Source organism: Mauremys mutica, chromosome 24 (assembly GCF_020497125.1).
Source record: "Mauremys mutica isolate MM-2020 ecotype Southern chromosome 24, ASM2049712v1, whole genome shotgun sequence".
In the NCBI taxonomy this organism is placed as follows: Eukaryota; Metazoa; Chordata; order Testudines; family Geoemydidae; genus Mauremys; species Mauremys mutica.
The window spans coordinates 5068212-5086583 of NC_059095.1; the positions used below are offsets into that span (position 1 = coordinate 5068212).

Below are 18372 nucleotides of genomic sequence, written 5' to 3' on the forward strand. Positions count from 1 at the left end.
TCTGACCCCGGGGGTCACTGGGGGGACACGCACAGGAAACTCCCCATCCTGCAGGAATTCGGAGCTTTCCTGCCCTTATAAGGCTATTTTAACTCCCCTCCAATCAGCGGGAGGAGGCGGTGCCCTGCCCGGAGCGCGGCGAGGGAGTCTCCTGCAAGCGCCGCGGCCCCGGGACCTGGCCCAGAGCAGCCCCCGGAGCGCAGCATGAGCAGCTCGCAGTTCAACAAGGGCCCGTCCTACGGCTTGTCCGCGGAGGTCAAGAGCAGGGTGAGGCTGGCGGCTCGCCAGGAAAGTTTGGCGGGGGGCTGGGCTGTGCCTGGGAGCGGGGACCCGGTGCGCCCCGGGGAGCTGCCCGGTGCGCTCTGGGTGCTGCCTGGTGCGCCCTGGGGTGCTGGCGAGGGCTAGACTGGCCAGGTCCCGTCTCGGTCCCAGCTGCTGGCCCTGGGGAAATCTGCCTCCAAGCTCCTCTTCCGCCCTCCCTTGCTCAGCCCTGGCTGGGACCTCTCCTTCTGGGCTCTGCAGCGGCCTCTGGGGATAGAGGAGGCCCGCACCTCCCCCCGCCCCCAAAGTGAGAGGGGACCAGGAGGGCTCCCTGCCACTGGTCCCATAAGCCTGTTCCAGGCTCCATCTGGCAGCACTTTTTCCTGGGCTGCCCCGGCTCCCTGGGCCCTTCCAAGTGTGTTTGGTGCAAGGCCGGATTCTGCCCTGGTGCGGTTCCATGCACGCTCAGCACCCCCCCCCAGAGCCTCGCCCGGCTTTGTGCAATGGACAGGGCTTAATTTTGTGCCCGGCCCCTCTGGGCTGGCCGCATCAGGTATGAAAGCAAAAAATTACTTGAGCCTCAGCAGCAGCTTTCTTCCTACAAAGTAAGTCCCGCTAATGGGGTCTATAAAGTAGCTTTGAGGGGGTGTGGCCCTGGGGGGGAGTCAAATGTATCTCTGCGTCCACTTGCCCTGAGTTTGGGGGGGGGGGGCGTTTGCCCATCTCCACAAAGGGAAGGTGGTGGGAATGTGGGAGGAAGCAGCTGGGCGTAGCCTGCTCCTCTCAGGCTGAGCTGGGGGGGCCGGGGGCATCGCCTTATATTCCTCTGTTTGCCACAACAAATCTGAGAGCTTCCACTTCCTCCTCGCCATCTGATCCTGACCCCGGAGTCGTGTTACTTAGCTCAGTATCTTAGCCCTGGTCGGCTTAGTAAGCGCATTGTAGCTTTAAACTCCTCTCCCCCTTGGTTACTGCTACCAGCTGAACTCAGGCCCATTCAGTCTGTCTTGCTTTTTGCTACTCTTAGACCAAGTTAAAACCGGTCGCTTTCACTTTTTGTTTCTTGTCAGTTTCCCGCTCAGCTTCTCTGTCCCAGGGCTGCAAAGTTTGGCCTCTAAACTGAGTAGGGAAACCCTGAAATGCGAACTGTCTCTTCCCCTCCCCCTACAAAATTTACATTTCTGGGCCTGAACTGAGCCTCCCTCTGAACTGAGAGTGGTCTCAGCTGGTTCTGTAGCTGGCTGGGATGCTGATGGCCCTGGGGGAATGCAGGTTAACTCCAGATTTTGGGTAAATGTGGTTAAATCCTGCCTTCTGTTAGGAGACATGTACAAGAGCACAGACTAAACCCTCTGAGAAGGGAGGCTGTTAGGCAAGGGCGTGCAGGTGTGGGCAGAAAACAAGCCATGGGGCTGTGGCCTGATGGAAAGTCTCTTTCTAGAATAGCCAAGTCCTCTCAGGGGAAGGTGTGGGGACAACGCTGCTCAGACTGTATGGTGCAGCTTCTTGGCTACCAATTTGTGTCATCCCAATTCTTAAACCTGTCATTTACCGCTTGGATTGCTCCTGTTCTGAGTGTAATTAGAATAAATACTAGGTGTGAGCCAAGGAAGGCTTTTTTTTTTTAATTATTATTACACCTTACTCTGTTTGTTCCAACAGATTTTCTTACCCCTGACTCAACCCAGCTCCCTATTTCCATGGCAATTTGGCCTCCATTTGTCAATGTGTTGCTATAATCCCTGAGAAAGGCAACTGGCCTAAATAACAATGTAATAAACTAAATGTCTAGGGCCTGGCTTTGCTCCGATGCTACCTGCAACTTCCAGAAGTGTTTCAGGAGGCCTTTGTGCCGGGGAAAAGGATCCTCCCTTTCCCCAGTGAAGGGAGTATGGGCTAGTGGTTAGAGCACGGCTCTGGGCGTGGGGATTCCCTGCTGTGATGCTGACTCAAGGCATAGCATTGGACCACTGTCACCCCATGCCTCTCCTTTCTTCTGTAAAATGGGGATGACATTGAGCCACCTCTCCCAGTGCTCCACATTTAGTTTAGACTTTGAGATCAGTGGCTGGCAGGTGTTGGCATCTTACCTACCTTGTCCCCTGCCTGTGGCAGGGACAGTTCTATCTGTACAGCGCCTACTACTGGGGGTCCTTGATTGCGGTTCTGAAGTGCTACTGTCATAAAATAAAGCTGTTTATGCAACTTCTGAGCTGGCCTATGGTGGAAGGGGGAACTGCTGGCCCATTGCAACACGCAGGAGTGACCCTTTGCCAGGAGTGACCCTTTGCCGGGAGCGGCTGCCGGGGCTGCAACTGCCGCCTTGGAGTCTAGCCCTGAGGGGCCTTCCTTGTTCATGGTGACATCAGGGAAGTCTCCCACTGGTGCGTGTATAGACAGGCTGCCGGTGGCATTTATGTAGCTGTGTCATCCAGACCGGTTCTTATGGGGGTTAGATTGTGCTGGGACTAACCCACAAAACTAGCGCTCGCTGTTGGGAGTCCGATTTCACTCCAACCTCCAGTGCGGATGCAGCTCCCAGAGCTGCCTTCTGGTGAACTTCTGGTATCTTCAGGTCTAGTTCAGATTGATTCTGTCACTTGTGATACCCTCTCTGGCTCAGGGAGGGCTCCTGTGGGCGGGGCGCAGGCTGAAAGGGATTGGGATCTTTCCCTTCTCCGTCTGCTCCCGCTGCAGCTACAATGTGGCACGTTTCCTCTGCACTCATCCTCTGAGACCAGCTTGCTCAGTTGGCTAGTGTGACAGTGCCGAGGGCTCTCTGGGAGCAGGTTCCCGCGTACAGATCTGTAATACAGTAATGCCGGAGGCTCCAGTCAGAGCTGCATTGCGCTAGGTGCTGTACTGCAGGTGCCTCTTCTCTCTGCAGCCTTCCACTGTCTCTGCTCGGAAACACCTCTAGCGAAACCTTATGGCCCAATCCTGAAGTGTTATTGCACGAGATGGAGGCAATACTATGGCTGAACACTAAGGAACCTGCAGATGTGGGCACAACATGGGTATCCTCTCTAAACGCAGCTGAGTGAGGGTTTGCAGTTTTTTAGAGCCTATGGGACAGGCCAGCATTGAGCAAGTGCTTCATTCTTGTCCACCATTTGCCCTGTTTTATAACCCCCATAAAAGCAGTACAAATATCTGCAGTTGCTGTGTAGCACCACGATCTGGAAGAGAACCAGCCGCAAGGCTCTGCTCTAACCCGGAAGAGCGATCACTGACGCACGCCAGCTTAAACCCAATTTTAACTCGCCCTTTGTCTAGTCAGCACGGCCCAAGGGACATGCAGTTTCTGCTCTAGGTTGCTTCAGGGGACGATGCTATAAAGGGAGGGAAGGGGAACTCCAGAAACCAGTGGAAAAGGTGTGTTTGACAAACCCACCTTCCCCGGTTTGTACTGGCAGCAGTAACCCTGTTGTTTTTTCTCTAGATACTGCAGCAGTGCCTAGGCCGCACCGACGCTGGAAAGAGGCACTGGTTTAACTAGATCAAAGTCAGTGGTGCCAGCCCCTAAGCGCAGAGGCACTTGAACCTGTTTAATCCTTGCTTAGTTCAGTTCAGTCAGCTACACCCTCGAGGGAGTTGGCGCACGCAGTAGTTTGACATTCAGGATTTGCACCATGGATTTTGTTCTAGTTAAATCAGTACAACTTTTCTAAGGGTAGAAGTCCTTGGAGAATGGAATCTGTGGAATTTGCTTTTGGGGCCGGCTTGTCTGTCTCCTCCTCCCCCCCCCACCCCACCCCCCAAAATTTCTCTCTCAGTCCCTGGGTCAAATCAATCCGTCACCTAAACAGATTCACAGCAGAGTCTAGGGGAAAGAATTCAGACTTTGCAGCATGAACTGCAGAATGCTGACATGCTCCCTCCCCCAGAAATCGGAACCATTCCCCTGGCCGTGCAAGCTGGTGCAGAAACTACTTGGGGAGGTGATAATGTTGGCGTGAGAGGGGAACATGTAATGCGTGTCCCTCTCCATGGGAAGCTTTCTCTTGCTGGGATGGGTTGTTAACGCCAATGTGAATTAATCTCGCTCGCCTTTTGAGGGTCCCATCCAAATTGTCAACCTTGCTCACTTTGGATTCTGCAGTTAGGGGGTTGGGTGATGAAGATCTTGCCTGTTCTCTGTCTGTCAGCGCCTGGAATTGTGGAATTGATAGATCAGTGGGGGAAGGGAGCTTTCTAAAGGACCATGGAGGTGGTCTTTAAAGCTCCTACTGGATCAGGGCCCTGTTGTGCAAACCGTCCTTGCCCCAGGGAGCTTAGAGTGTGATAAATACTTGTGTATGTGGGGCAACAGCACAAGGGAATGGTGTCGGCTCCGATAGGGCTGTAGTAGCGAAACAGCAGCTGGCGCTACCCATGGGGCTGGGATGGCAGGTGAAACCCAGAGCAGCGCAATCCCGGAGCTGAAGCCAGGAGTCGATGTTCTCATTTGCCATGTGTGCGGGTGCAGTCATGCTGGAGCGGCTACGTCGCTCTGGCTTATTTAAACCTTCATGCTTCGGGGCACAGACCAGCTACTAACTGATGGGGGTTAGGTAGTAACTTCCCCCAAGTAACTTCCTTCCACTGGGGGGCTGCCCCTCTGTCTGAAGCAGCTGGTGCTGGGTGAGAAGGAGCCCAGCCTGGTCCTGTATGTTGTCCTGTGTTCTGATTTGCCCTGGGTCCCTGTGAGACCCAGCAAACTTGTTCAGATTCCTCCATCAGGCGAGCTCCCATCCAGAGGCCAGTGCAAGGCCCTGGATCTTGAGTGGGTTTGGGTGTGGCTCATTTCTACAGGCCAGGGTAGCTGCACCAGGAGCCAGGGTGGGGAGAAGGAAGGGTGCAGGGCTGTGGATTAGTGCTAGATTCTCCCGTGCCACTGGGGCTAGGATCTCCAGTGCCTCTTGTATGTGTTGAGCAAGGGCCCTCCCCTTGCACTGCTGCTGTCAACAGGTCTCCCCTTCCCCCTAACACCCCAGTCCCCTTCTTGGGTTGCAAAAGGGAGTGAAGAAAGCTGTTGTGAAACCAGAGCTGAGCGTTTCACAGCAGGGTGTTGAGCAGCCCTGCTGATGGGCTGGGCAGCTAGTGACCTCACAGTAGTGCAATGCTCTGAATCCGGTGGGGGTTTGGAGCTTCCATGGGCTTCTCCAGATCCTAAACTCTCCCTTTTCCGCCTGGGTGCTGCTTCCCGGCTGTGGTGAGCTGTGAGTCTGCAGCTGATCCAACGCGTTCATACCCTTCGATCCAAAGTACCCTCTGGCGGAGTGCGTTATTTCCCCCACTTTATAAGCAGGGAAACTGAGGCAGGGGTGCAGTGACTTGCCCAAGAGTCGCAGTTGTCAGAGCTGAGACTGGGAGCGAGATTCTCTGCTCTCCTCATGAGGTTTATGGCCCCACATGTGGACAGAGCCAAGCTCTCCTGGACCTGGGCCCGTTGCGGGTGTGACTGTCTCTGGCTAATCTGGCCCCTGCATCTCCATCACTGAGCTTGCCTCCTTGTGGGTGGGGAGCCTCGTCCCTGAGGCAGGCTGAGCTGTCCCATGCCAAGCCCTCAGCAGTGGGGAGAGATGGGAGTACGGATGAGCTGGGCTGTGTGGCTGCCTCTGCTGGAAACCACATGCCAAAGGCTGTGAGTTGGGCCCTACCAAACTTGTGGCCATGAAAAACCTGTCACGGACCGTGAAATCTGGTCTCTTGTGTGATTTTTACCCTAGGGTGCAGATTTCGCGGGGGAGACCAGCGTTTCTCAAATGGGGTTCCTGACCCGAAAGGGAATTGCAGGGGGGTCATGGTATTTCCACCCTTACTTCTGCGCTGCCTTCAGAGCTGGGCGGCCAGAGATCGGAAGCTGTTGGCCAGGCACCCAGCTGTGAAGGCAGCATCTTGCCAGCAGCAGCACAGATGTAAGGGTGGCAATACTATCCCATGCTACCCTTACTTCTGCGCTGCTGCTTGCGGCGGCTCTGCCTTCAGAGCTGGGCTCCCGGCCAGCAGCCGCCGCTCTCCAGCTACCCAGCTCTGATGGCAGCGCCGCCGCCAGCAGCAGCGCAGAAGTAAAGGTAGCAGTACCGCAAACCCCCCCCCCCCCATGACCTTGCAACCCTCCCAGAACTCCCCTATAATTACAACACTGTGAAATTTCAGATTTAAATAGCTTCAAATCATGAAATTTACCATTTTTTAAATCCTATGACGGCGACGTTGGTAGGGCCCAACTGTGAGCCTGGAGCACTGGGAGCATAGAACAATCTCTCTCAGCTCGTCAAGGGTTTTGCCCCGTCCATGCTGGAAGACTCTGTAGTTAATTAACTTGTTATATGCTCTTAGGGAGCTGGGCTAAGATGCCTGTCCCTGCCCAAGATAAGCTGAGGCTGATCTCGCCCCTCCTATCTCTACCTTTGCAGACTACTAGGGTTTGTTAAACGTGCAAGTCTAGTTGTTTCGAGCTGGGCTGAAATGTGATGTTTAAGCTGTGTGCATTCAGAGCACGGCTGACCAGCAGTCAGCTCTGGGGTGGAGGACTACAAGCTGCTCCCAAAGCCAGAGGAGGGGAACTTTCTCCAAGGAGACTGTCAAGTCCAGGGGACCTTTTCTCCCGGGCAGAGAGGACACTCTGCTTTCCATGGCTGGGAGACACCCATGTACTAAACTGCATTGTATTAATCTTGTACCTTGGAAGGGCTGAATTGATCTTGCTGGGATTTGACGCTGTAGTCTCAGGGAACTGACTGGAGTTGTAAATATCTAATGTGACACAGTAGTTAAATGTCATGTACCCACTAGTGGCTGGTTCATCTAAAAAGATAAGAGCCTACTACTGCTGCCATCTAGTAGAGCTGCACCCCTAGCTGAAGAGGTAGAGGCCCATGTTTCTGATGCCAAAGGTTCTAGGTTTAATGACTCCACTAAGTGGAGGATTGTTATTCTTAGCCCTCTACTAACGAGCAGCCTTCTTCCTTCCTGACGCTATGCAGCCAGCAGCTTCTCCAGCATCTGCCTTTGACAGGTGCTCCTGGGCATGAGCCCTTAACAGAGGCTGCTTAGTAGCAGCTGGGAGAGGGCATCCAACATGCTGACAGCTCTCCTCTGGCAGCAGGGACCTGCTGTCTCCTTCACTTCTTCTTTAAAGCTGCTTGTCCGCCGATCAGCAGTGAGGGGCCTGCAGCCTTGATTTAAACAAGGCACTTTGCATTCTTGGCATATTCGCGGTGACCAAGGAATCTGCCGAGACGCATTCCTGGGCTGCCGGGAGAGGAAGTCTGGTCCTGACCCCAAGGGCAGTGGTTTGGCCTGCAGTGCTGAGGCCTCTGAGCCCTTGTTCTGTCCAGCTCCAGGACTCCCCTTCAAGGATCCCAAGGGCTTCTGCACCCGTGGGAGGCAGGTGTTAGAGATTTGGGGGGGGGGTGTGTGTGCGTGCGCGCTGGGACCTGGGTGAAGAGGGCAGAATCTTGCCTGGCTTCCCATTGGCTTCTCATGCCAGTGCACCAAGATCCCAGTTTGTCTATAGCAGCGGTGGCACTTCAGGAGAAATTCTGGGGTCGGGGGAGCAAGATGTGTGATTATAATATAACCTGCAAAGTCAGGGAGGACTGGAAGATACAGACCTATAAAAAAAATTTCGAGGCAAAGCAGGATATTGCGGGAGGGGGAACAACTGCCCTGTTGCCCCATAGCAAATGACACCCTGATCTGTAGGCTCAGGTTTTATTGCCAGTGGCCTTGGGGCAGAAGCAAATGAGGATTGAGACTGTAGGAGCCTCTTAGCTCTGTGGCACCATGGCAGGCAGGTACAGCCGGCCTCTCGCACGCTGATGTGGGGTGAACTTAATCCACAGCATTAAAGGTCACCTGCGAAAGAGAATAGGTCGCACTGGGGCACTCCTTGCTGCTTCAAAAAGGCTTGAGAAGTTCCCTCTTAAAACCACATTGTTTTGCTGGGTCTCTTCCCGTACGAATGAAGTCCGGTCTTGCTGTGGGCTGCAGCACTTTTCATAGAATTCTAGAATCTCAGGGTTGGAAGAGACCTCAGGAGGTATCTAGTCCAACTCCCTGCTCAAAGCAGGGCCAATCCCCAGACAGGTTTTTACCCCAGTTCCCTAAATGGCCCCCTCAAGGATTGAACTCGCCACCCTGGGTTTAGCAGGCCAATGTCTTTAACAAAGAGCGCCCTTCTCCCCAGCGGGAGCAGTCACTTGGGCTAAATGAGCCTTATAGATTAAGGTGAATTAAAAACTGCCCGCCCACCCCAGCTGTGTTGTTCCTACTCCACCTCTGTGCCAGTTCTCCAGCCGTTCAGGCTCCTGAAGAGACAGGACCTGAATTTCTACTGTTAAAATCAAACAAGCTGGAAAACTAGTCGGCTCTTTTGTTTTTAAACAAAACTTTTCCAGACCTTCTGCTGCACCAAGGAAAAGGCTGAAGTGCAGTTGCTTTATCTCCCGCTTCTAGGAGATGAAGATGCATCTAGACTGAGCGGTGAGTTGTGCTGGCTCACACAGGATGTCAATCATGCCAGCAGCCCGGTGTCTTAACCGCAACACCTCCTACCTCTCGCTAGCTTCTGTCTTGTAATGATCACTCTGTGCTTTTTATAGCCTGCTTGGTCTGCAGCCTTCCAGGGCAGGGCACGGCGGGGTCAGTCGTGTCTCTGTGGTGGGGAAGGAGGGAGAAGCCAAGAAGTGCAGCGGGGGATTTTGGGGGACAGACTGCAATTGGCCAGCCCGGGATTTGGGCAGGAGGAGTGGAACGTTTCCCCCCCCCCCCCGAGAAGCGACAGGTGATCTCTAGTGACCTCGTTGTCAGAGGCTGCACCATTTCTTGGCTGGTAGCTACGTGGGGAAGATGTGATGCTGTTGCACTTGCCCCAAGCTTCCAAGAACGTCCAGCGGGAACCAGCCCAGAGCCGTCTTTGCTGGGTTCGCTCTCGTGCGATCTGAGGGGGATCTTAGACCAGCTTAGAGTAAAAACCAGCCTCGTCCTCGTGTGTCAAAACCCAGCAAACAAGGAAGTTGTTAAACTCCCCACGCACGTAAATGCTGCAGGGTGTCCGCTGGCTCTGCCCCAGCTGGCTGCTGAGGGACCGTCAGGGCTTGTACGCTGCAGCAGAGGCTGCCGGTGTCTTCGTTGCTGAGCTCCTGCATGGGCTGGCTTTCCGGTGCATCAGGAAGTGGCAGCTGACCAAGTATCTTGGTGCCATCCAGACGGCCCCTTCCTGATGCTGGGCCCTCTGGTCTCCAGCCCGCTTGGCTTCAGCCCATTGGGCTTCTAGGGGGTCTAGCGGCAAAATGCCTGGCAGTGATTTGAGGTTTTGTTTTCTCTTGCCACCATTAAGGCTCCCTCTGGGGAGCTGCGTCCTGACCAGTCTTACCAGTGGCCACGCTAATGGGACATTGACCTGCACTGATGATGGTCTCCTCCCCGCCGCCCCGTTGGCCTGTGCCTTACAGGGGGGCCTGCTGCTAGCACACCTGGGTAGAGGGAAGCGGGGCCCCTTTTCGCTAGCCAGGCTGCTGCAAAGGGGCTGTGGGGTCAAAGGAAACCCAGTACTCGCCAGTGCCAGCCGGCGTGATTGATTCTGCACTGACCAGCCCTGGGCACAAAGGGGATGGGTCAGAATCTGGGTGTGAGTGGGCACGGCTGGGGCAGACCCGTGCCCTGTTTATATGGGCACTGCTGGGGAGCAGACTAGAGCATCACTGAAACGGGTGCAACTTGGAGGCTGCTTTAGCCTGCGCTGGGGGACTGCATTAGCTTTGTATGCTAACCCCCCCCACACCACACACGCCCCCCTTTCCGTGAGGAGCTACACATCTGGCTCAGACCAGGTGGCCCTGGTATTGGCCTGCCCCCTTTCAGCTTCCCCAGAGGTCTCTGATCATGGAGTCTGTCTTGTTTCCCGTGGTCGTGTGTCCGAGCAGCCCTTACTGAAATGTGCTGCTTGCTCTGTAGATCTGTGCAGCGAGAGGGTACGTGGCCTTGGGGCTGCGCTCCCCTGGAAGTGGGCAGTGGGAGGAGGGGTGGCTAGCCCGGGGACCCAGCGAGGAGCTGCCTGACTCTTCCCTTCTCTGCTCTCCTCCCAGCTTGCCCAGAAGTACGATCCCCAGAAGGAGGCTGAGCTGAGGATATGGATCGAGAGCATCACCGGGAAGGAGATCGGCCCCGATTTCCAGTTGGGGCTGAAGGATGGAGTGATCCTCTGCGAGTGAGTCTGGGAGGGGCTGGTGGACTCCTGGGTCTGCACTGGGGCAGGGAGCTGATGGAACAGCAGGCTGTGAGCGCCGACCTCCCCTTGCCATCCCGGGGAAGAGCTCCACTTCCTTTCACCTTGCTGGCTGGTTGCACCCGTCCTGCATCAAGGGCCCCAGCCGGAGCTGCAGCCCGGCTTGGAGGGTTAAAGCCAGCGGTGTCGCTTCAGGAAACCGTCGGGAGGTGCAGAGTCGTGTCAGCGTTCAGGGCTTGGTGCAGCGTATTCTACCCTGCAGAGTCAGAGCGGGAGGGAAGTGGAAGATACAATGGGGCGTGTAGAGGTGTGAAAAGCCTGGGCAGGGGGTTAACTGCCCCTCTTGCCCCATAGCAAACGATACCAGCACTTAAAGCACCAGTTTAGCCCTGCCTCAGCGACTGCCTGCGACGTCTCTGCAAAAGTCCCGAGCTTGGCGCTAAGACTCCCAGTCTCGGCCTAGGACGCAGAGGCGTTGGCTGGACTAGGGCCCGGCAAGCGCTTGTGCTCTGTGGTTGGCTGGCAAATGCAGTGGCAGAAGGTCCTGCTCCCGCCTGTGAGACACAGGCGCCGACTCCGTGCGTGCTCTGGGGCCGGAGCACTCACGGGGAAAAAACTGGTGGGTGCTGAGCACCCACCGGCAGCTCCCCATGGTCCTGCCCTGCCCCCCCGCTCCAACTCCCCTCTGCCTCCGCCACGAGCGCGCCGCCGCGTCCTGCTTCTCCCTCCCAGCCCTTGCGCCGCGACACAGCTGATTCGCAGGGCGGGGAGGAGGGGGAATGCTGCATGCTGGGGCAGAGGCGGGGCTGGGGCGGGGATTTGGGGAAGGGATCCAATAGGGGCAGGGAGGGGGCGGAGTTAGGGCAGGGACTTTGGGGATGGGGTGGAGTCAGGGCGGGGGAAGGGGCGCGGGCACCCACCCATGCCAGAGAAAGTTGGCGCCGCTGCTGTGAGATGTCACTTGGCAGAAGTGCCACGGGGCTACTGGAGCTCATTTAAAAGGGAATTGACTTGAGGAGCACTGGAGCCCCTGGCTTGGGTTTCGGGGGGGGGGGGTGAGGGGGGAGGTTGGAGGAGCAGGGTCACATCTGGAGTAACCCTAAGCACATGCTGGTAATTCAGTAAGTGCCAGAGACCCGGTGTCATGAATAGTGAATGCTTTGCCTTCTTCTAGCATCTCTCCAAGGATCTCTGAAAGCAGATTGCAGAGATTCATAATAGTCTGGGCAGCTGCAAACAGCAGGAGAGGAGAGTCTGATTCCAGGAAAGCATCTGAAAGATGGGAATGTTCCAGGGTTCAGATCTGCCTCTGCAAAGAAATGCAGCAGAGCCTGGCCATTCCCGAGGCCTGGAGCGAGAGAGACTGTTTCGGGACCTCTCCTGAAGCAGCCTTTGTTGGTTAGCAGACGGGGAGCCAGAGGGGAGAATGGCTGACGGCCTCGAATGACTCTGTCTTGGTTCTGTGATTGGGGGTGGGTGGAATATGAGATCCTGGTAACAATCTTGTTGCTGAAAGTGGCTGTAGTTCAGAATAGAGGGAGAAAATATGTAACAAGGATATTGCATTAGTCTCTAACCACACATGCCAGGAAATACAGGGCTGTGCATCTCTCGATGCCTGTGATGCTCCTGCTGTGTGTGTGGGTGAAGCTAGAGCTGACTTCTCTCCGGGGGACTGATATGTCAGGAACATGATATCCTGCTGGGGGAAACCCAGGTGGAAATGACCTTCCCAGGGCCATGTAGTGCAACCTGCCAGCTCAGGGGGATCTTGCATTTTTGCCATTGCAAACTCCCTCGCCCCATTATAATGCTGATGGTGTTCACATGGCTGCTTTCCTACGCAAGGACAGCCTCCCCCCCCCCCCCCCCCAAAACCCAATTCTGCTCTGGGGACCAGAACATTCATGCTTCCTTAAGTGTGAGTTTAAATCTTAACATTGAATGAATGTAGCCTTGTGTCCTGTGTGCGTCCGGCGCCTAGAACAATGGCCCATGCCAGGGACTCCTATAATAGCTTGTCTAGCCAGGATCTCAGAGACTTGGGTTTTTAACATTGTGTCCACTGTGACTCTGCAGTGTAGACACAGCCCGTGTCAGCATCGCTGTACTGGTAGAGCCTGCTAGTGTAGATGCAGCATACGCCACGAGGAGGTGTCCTGCTGGGGGACGAGCGTCACCGTTCTGAACAGTGTTTTCCTCTGTTGCCGTCCGTTGGGGTTTTGTCTCACACACAATCATTGGGGCTGCAGTGGCTTTTCCACACTGCTGACTGATGTGGCTGCACAGGGGTAAGTTTTGTGCAGCCCAAGCCTGAGGCAGTGTCCCCTAGTGGCCTGAGACTGAGGAGACCTGGATTCCGTTCCTGGCTCTGCCACTGACCTGCTGGGTGACCTGGGGCAAGTCGCTTTTTCTCTGCCTCCATTTCACAGATGGGGAATGATCCTGCCCCCCTCTTGTGAAGTGCTTTGTGAGCGGCTGAGAACTCTGTATGAGAGTCGAGGGATGAGCATTTCTTCTGCTAACTGTTTAGCTTTGTGGACGTCCTTCTCTCTGACGGGTGCTTGTTTAAAAGCAGCCGAACCTCCTAAGAGAGGCGTGTGCAACTCCACTGTGGCTGGAAATGTGCTTCCACACCGGGTGGTTGGCGTCCGCTCTTACGGCTCTTTCTCACTCTCTCCAGGCTCATGAACAAGCTGCAGCCAGGCTCAGTGAGGAAGATCAACCGCTCGGCTCAGACCTGGCACCAGGTACGTGCTGGGCTGCTCCCTTTACAGCGAGGGTGGCCTGGCTGATGGCTCGCCTGGGAGCGGCTTCTCAAACGCTGCCTCGCGGGTTCCTTCCCTGGCCCCCTGTTGGCTGTGGCCTGTGTGTCTATATCCGGCTCTCTTCCCCACCAGCTGGAGAACCTCTCCAACTTCATCAAGGCCATGGTTCAGTACGGCATGAACCCCGTCGACCTCTTTGAAGCCAATGACTTCTTCGAGACCGGGAACATGACGCAGGTGCAGGTGTGCCTGCTGGCTCTGGCAGGCATGGTGAGTACCGCTGGGAGGCTGATTTGTCATTGCCCTGGTCATCTCGGCTGAGGCACCCTCCCCCAGCCGTGGTATACCCTTGGTATGGCGGCAGGGGGCAGAGACCGGCACCCTGGTGATTGTGGGCCCCTGCAAAGCTCTGTAGGGGCTGTTGAAACAGGAACATGAGTCAGGTTAACTCTCGGGGCTGCCTTAGCCTTAGCCTGCGTTAGTTGCTTTCCCTCTGACTCTGCACTGGCATCCATCCCATATGGCCTGTGGGCAGGAGTGGTCATTCCTTCTCCTAGCCCTCCTGTGAGGCATCTCATGCTGGCTGCTGCCTGAGCAGGGAGACTGAGCTAGATGCACCAGGGGGCTGATCCAGCCTGGCAGTTCCTGGGTTGGATTCTGTACGTTGACTGACGATGATCCTGCAGCATTAGGTTGCAGTATCCTCTTCTATGCAGGAACAGAACTCGGTGGTTCTAATAGGCCGCCCCCCTCCCTCCCTCCCCCCGCCCTTCTCTCTGCTGCAGGCAAAGACCAAGGGGATACAAAGCGATGTGGACATCGGGGTGAAATACTCGGAGAAACAACAGAGGAACTTTGACGATGCAAAAATGAAGGCCGGCCAGTGTGTCATCGGGCTTCAGGTGAGCTGGGCAGGGGTGGGCTAGGCACGGCCACGGGGTGGCGAGGCAAGTCTCATGAAATTCTCTTACCCCTTTAACACCTGAATTCGCTGCCGCTGCGTACGGCTGGTGGGCAAGAGACCGGAAGATCTCCTGGTACAGGCTGGATGTGAAACGTCCAGCACAGAGTAGAACTGCCCTGTGCCCTTCAGCTCGTCACTGGTCTCCTGGCACGTTGGGGTGTCTCTTCTCTTCCCCTGCGGGGGCTGGGGTGTGTATCGAACAGGTTCTCTGGTCTGAAGGGCTGCGTTACCGACTCCCTCCTCCCCGCCAGCAGAGGTCTGGGACCTGGAGAGTTGCCCCTGCAGGGAATTGGGGATGGGAAGTTGCGGCTCTGCAGACGTGAAATCCATAATGCACTGGAAAGCCTGCAGTTGGAGGCAGGGCTAGAATCCCCGCCCTGGGAAATCTTCGTACTTGCCCCTCTGAATAGAGGCCGTCTTTGAGCCATGAGGAGTTGTGCTTAGTATGGGAGTGGGGAGAGGAGGCTTAGCCGGGTCTTGCTGTCTTATTTGAGGCGGGGAGGAACCTGCTTCATACTCGTTTGGGCTGTAAGCTTAGTTCTCCGTGTGACTCTGCCCACAGATGGGCACAAACAAGTGTGCAAGCCAGTCTGGCATGACGGCCTACGGCACCAGGAGACATCTCTATGATCCCAAAAACCAGATCCTGGCCCCCATGGACCATTCCACCATCAGCCTTCAGATGGGCACCAACAAGTGTGCCAGCCAGGTAAGCAGGCAGTCGTGGACCTGGTGAACTGTCTGTGGGGAGGGAAGAGAGGCCAGTTGAGTGACTGGAGTCTCTTCAGCACAACATCTGGGGTTAAGGGTGGCATTGAAGAAGGTAGATTCCTGCCTGGGCAGCTGGGTTAAATCCAGGAAAGCCCCAGAGGTGCCTACTTGATGTAATCGGTGCTTCCTCAGACTGCTGGAGAGCTGGTCTTGTGGTTTGGGCACTGGACCGGTATGTGGATTTGGATTCCTGGCCCTGCCATAGACTCCCTGTGTGACCTTGCCCAAGTTCCTTAATCTCTGTGTCTGTTTCCACACCTGTAAAACAGAAGCTGTACACTCCCTCCCGCCCCCCATCGCCACGCGGTCTAGGTAGATCAGCTGTTTGGGTAGGGTCTTGCTATGTTCTGTAGCGCCTTGTAAAGTGGGAGCCCAATCCCCAATGGGGGTTTCCAGCTGCCACGGTTACCACAAATAATCTGGTCTCTCAGGTGGGCATGACGGCTCCTGGCACGAGGAGACACATCTACGACACCAAAATGGGCACCGAGAAGTGCGACAACACCTCCATGTCCCTCCAGATGGGCTCCAACCAGGGAGCCAATCAGAGCGGCCAGATCTTCGGCCTGGGCCGACAGATCTACGATCCCAAGTACTGTCCCCAGGGCAATGCCGGTGACGTGGCCAACGCAGTGTACGACCAGAGCACGGACCCACCGGAGTACCACTACTACCGAGAAGAGGAGGGCTACTGAGCCCTGGGTCCTGCCTGGCCACAAGGCCACCTCCCCAGGCCAGCTCGTGTGCGGATCTCTGTTGCCGGCAACACTCCAGTATCTATAGCCTCTTTCTGTAACTTTTTTTAAACAAATCTTGTTTTCTGAGCAAAGACAAAAATCCCCTGATCCTAGAGGAGAGAGTTGGTGGCTTCTTAAAACCCTCTTACCTTTGGGGTGTAGCCTGTTGCTCGCAACTTGCAGAATGCGAACAAGGCAGGCCTTTAATTGCTGATGGAGTCCACTTCTAGTCATGCAGGGAGACACATACCAGCAAAACATTGGGGCTACGTGTGTTTCTTGGGGAAGGGAGCGGAGTGGGGAACTTGCTCTCAAATGGGATGCAACCTTCTAGCATTGCAGTCCTCTGCGTTGCAAGAATGCTGCTTATTCTTCATGCTCTGATGTGATTCTTGTGACGCTGTCGCAGTTCTAGCAGCATAGGTGTCGATGGCATCAAACACCCCAGGCTTTCCCAAATGACTCCTGGTTACGCTAGTGAGGTCACGAAATCTCAAAGGGAATTAGAGGTGGATTCTCCCACATTGGCTCTGGTAAAGCCTTTGCCAGCTCTTCCTGCTTCTGGAGATCTCGCTCAAAGGGCCAAGGAATTCTTTTTTAGGTGCCTTTCTATGATGCCAAAAGTGAAGCTCTAAAAGGCTCGTGCTCTCTTTTAATGTATATACTTTTAAAGTGAGGCAAGGACAGTAACGTACCTTGGCGACATCCTAGGGACCAAGTGTTTAACTTAATATCTAAAATACTCTTACGCTGTGGCTCCTTCTCTCTCCTCTCCCCTTTGCCGCCCTCCTTGGAAGGGAAGAGGGAAGGAAGAATCTTATTACCTGATCCTGTAGTTGATAGTGCTCAGGCAGACAGTGCTGCATCGGCACAGGCAGCTGCAGGATGCTGGGTTGTGTAGCCATTGCCCTGTTGCTAGGACAGTGGATCCTTACAAATGTTACATGCTTTTGTATGTTAGGCTCCCCCTTAATTTAAACCATCAGGAAACTTTTTTTTTTTTTAAGTTGCATTTGTATGTGGCCTCCTGATCAGTGTGTCGACTTGGGCATTCCTTAGCCATCCTGTGATCTGTAGGGGCAGGGAACAACACTGCGCTGCTGGTAAACGACAAGTCCTTAAGAACTGGATGGGATCTCGGCCACAGCTGTGTCTGAGGTCAGAGACTTCCTTCTGCGTGTGGATAACCGAAATACTGCACAGTCCTCCCCAGGTGCTACTGTCCTTGTAAAGGTAGCTTAGAACTTTTTTTTTTGAATAAAATGTGAAACTGTAATATTTGAATATAGGCAATAAAAGCTTTCAGATAAGACTTGCGCTGTTGTGACTTTATTTTTTAAAGTATATAAAAAAATAGGTCTGGCCCCATTGCAGAAATACAGAATTCCTTGTTTCTCGCTTGGCACTGTCGCTGGTTATAGGCTGGGATGAGTCTCGGATTCCAAAGGCAGCATATTCTCCCACCCAGTATTGAAATAAGACATTCATTTTGGTCACTGGCTGCCTCTCAATAGCTTTCTTAAGGCTCAAATATTTTGAGTTTTTCTCCTATTGGAGACTATGGATCTGTTCTATTCTGATGCTTCAAATTAGAGTAGATGCCTTATTGGATGGTATCTTTAAGGGAACTCCTGTATTGAGAAGAGAGTTGTTTTTTTTCCCCCATTGGTCAGTTTACATTCCACTTCTCATGGTCAACTAAACTTGATGCTGGAAGATAACTCAGCCCAACACCTGCAGCTCAGTTATAGACCTGAACTCATGGGAATTCCTTAACTCAATACCTTCTTAGGTGGGGATCTTGCTAGGCTGGGCACCTTCTCTCTTCCATCCAGTGCTTTCCCTGCTGTTGTCTCAGTAGGTGGTGCTGTTCCCTTAGTGCTGAAGATGTCTAGAAATAAAATGCTCTTCACCTAACCCGGAAGCCAATTTCTTCAGCCCTGTGAATCAAAGTGAAGACTCACTGTCCAAGTTGAAATGCCAAAAGCAACCAGCACAAACAGTGATCTGTAAACTCAGTAGTGCCAACTCCCAAGTACTCAAACTAGGAGTCTGGCCTCAGCACCAGGTATTTTACTGAATCTTGGGTTTTATTTGCATTTGTAGTTTGAGCTTGGAGGGAGTTAACATTTTTTTTTTATGTTTAAATCTACAGCCATGAGATTAGAAACTCTCCTAAAAAGGAAAAGTGAAACTCTCCTGTGTAACTGCCTGCCTCTAAGAGCTGGAGCTTCAAGAAACTTTAAATCTTGCAAGTCTGGCAATAAAGTAACAACGTGGGCATGCAGGAATTGGGTTTTTTAAATTCCTTCTGAAAGAGTATGATGTATAATAATGCCCCTCTTAAACAGTTGGGTTCCACACTTGAGGTGGTTCTGTAGCTCAGCGGTTGAGGTTTGGTGAACCGATTCAGGTGGAGAGTTTGTCTAACAGGCGTAGCTATGTGATTTGGTTGACATTACATATGGGAAAACCATGCGGCCCATCATAGCCCTTGCATTGCTGTCCTACAGCTATATTGTCCTTGTAATAACTTATTTAAAGTAATCAACGGATCCTTTTCTACAGGAAGTGGTGAAAGGCTGCTTGGCTTTGCTGTCCAAAGTAACTGAGGTGCATGGACAGCCCCTGTCCAGAGCTGGTGTGAAATGCTAC

General features: G+C 54.1%; 1 protein-coding gene across 1 annotated transcript; it reads left to right on the top strand.

Annotated features, from left to right (window-relative positions):
* Positions 1-116: 116 nt before the first annotated feature.
* CNN2 (calponin 2) lies at positions 117-17029 on the top strand. Its single transcript, XM_044998902.1, has 7 exons — positions 117-267; positions 10338-10459; positions 13161-13227; positions 13378-13515; positions 14031-14147; positions 14772-14918; positions 15412-17029. Exons 1-7 carry the CDS (start codon positions 205-207, stop codon positions 15673-15675), a joined length of 918 nt encoding a protein of 305 aa, XP_044854837.1. The 5' UTR covers positions 117-204; the 3' UTR covers positions 15676-17029.
* The last annotated feature ends 1343 nt before the right edge of the window (positions 17030-18372 follow it).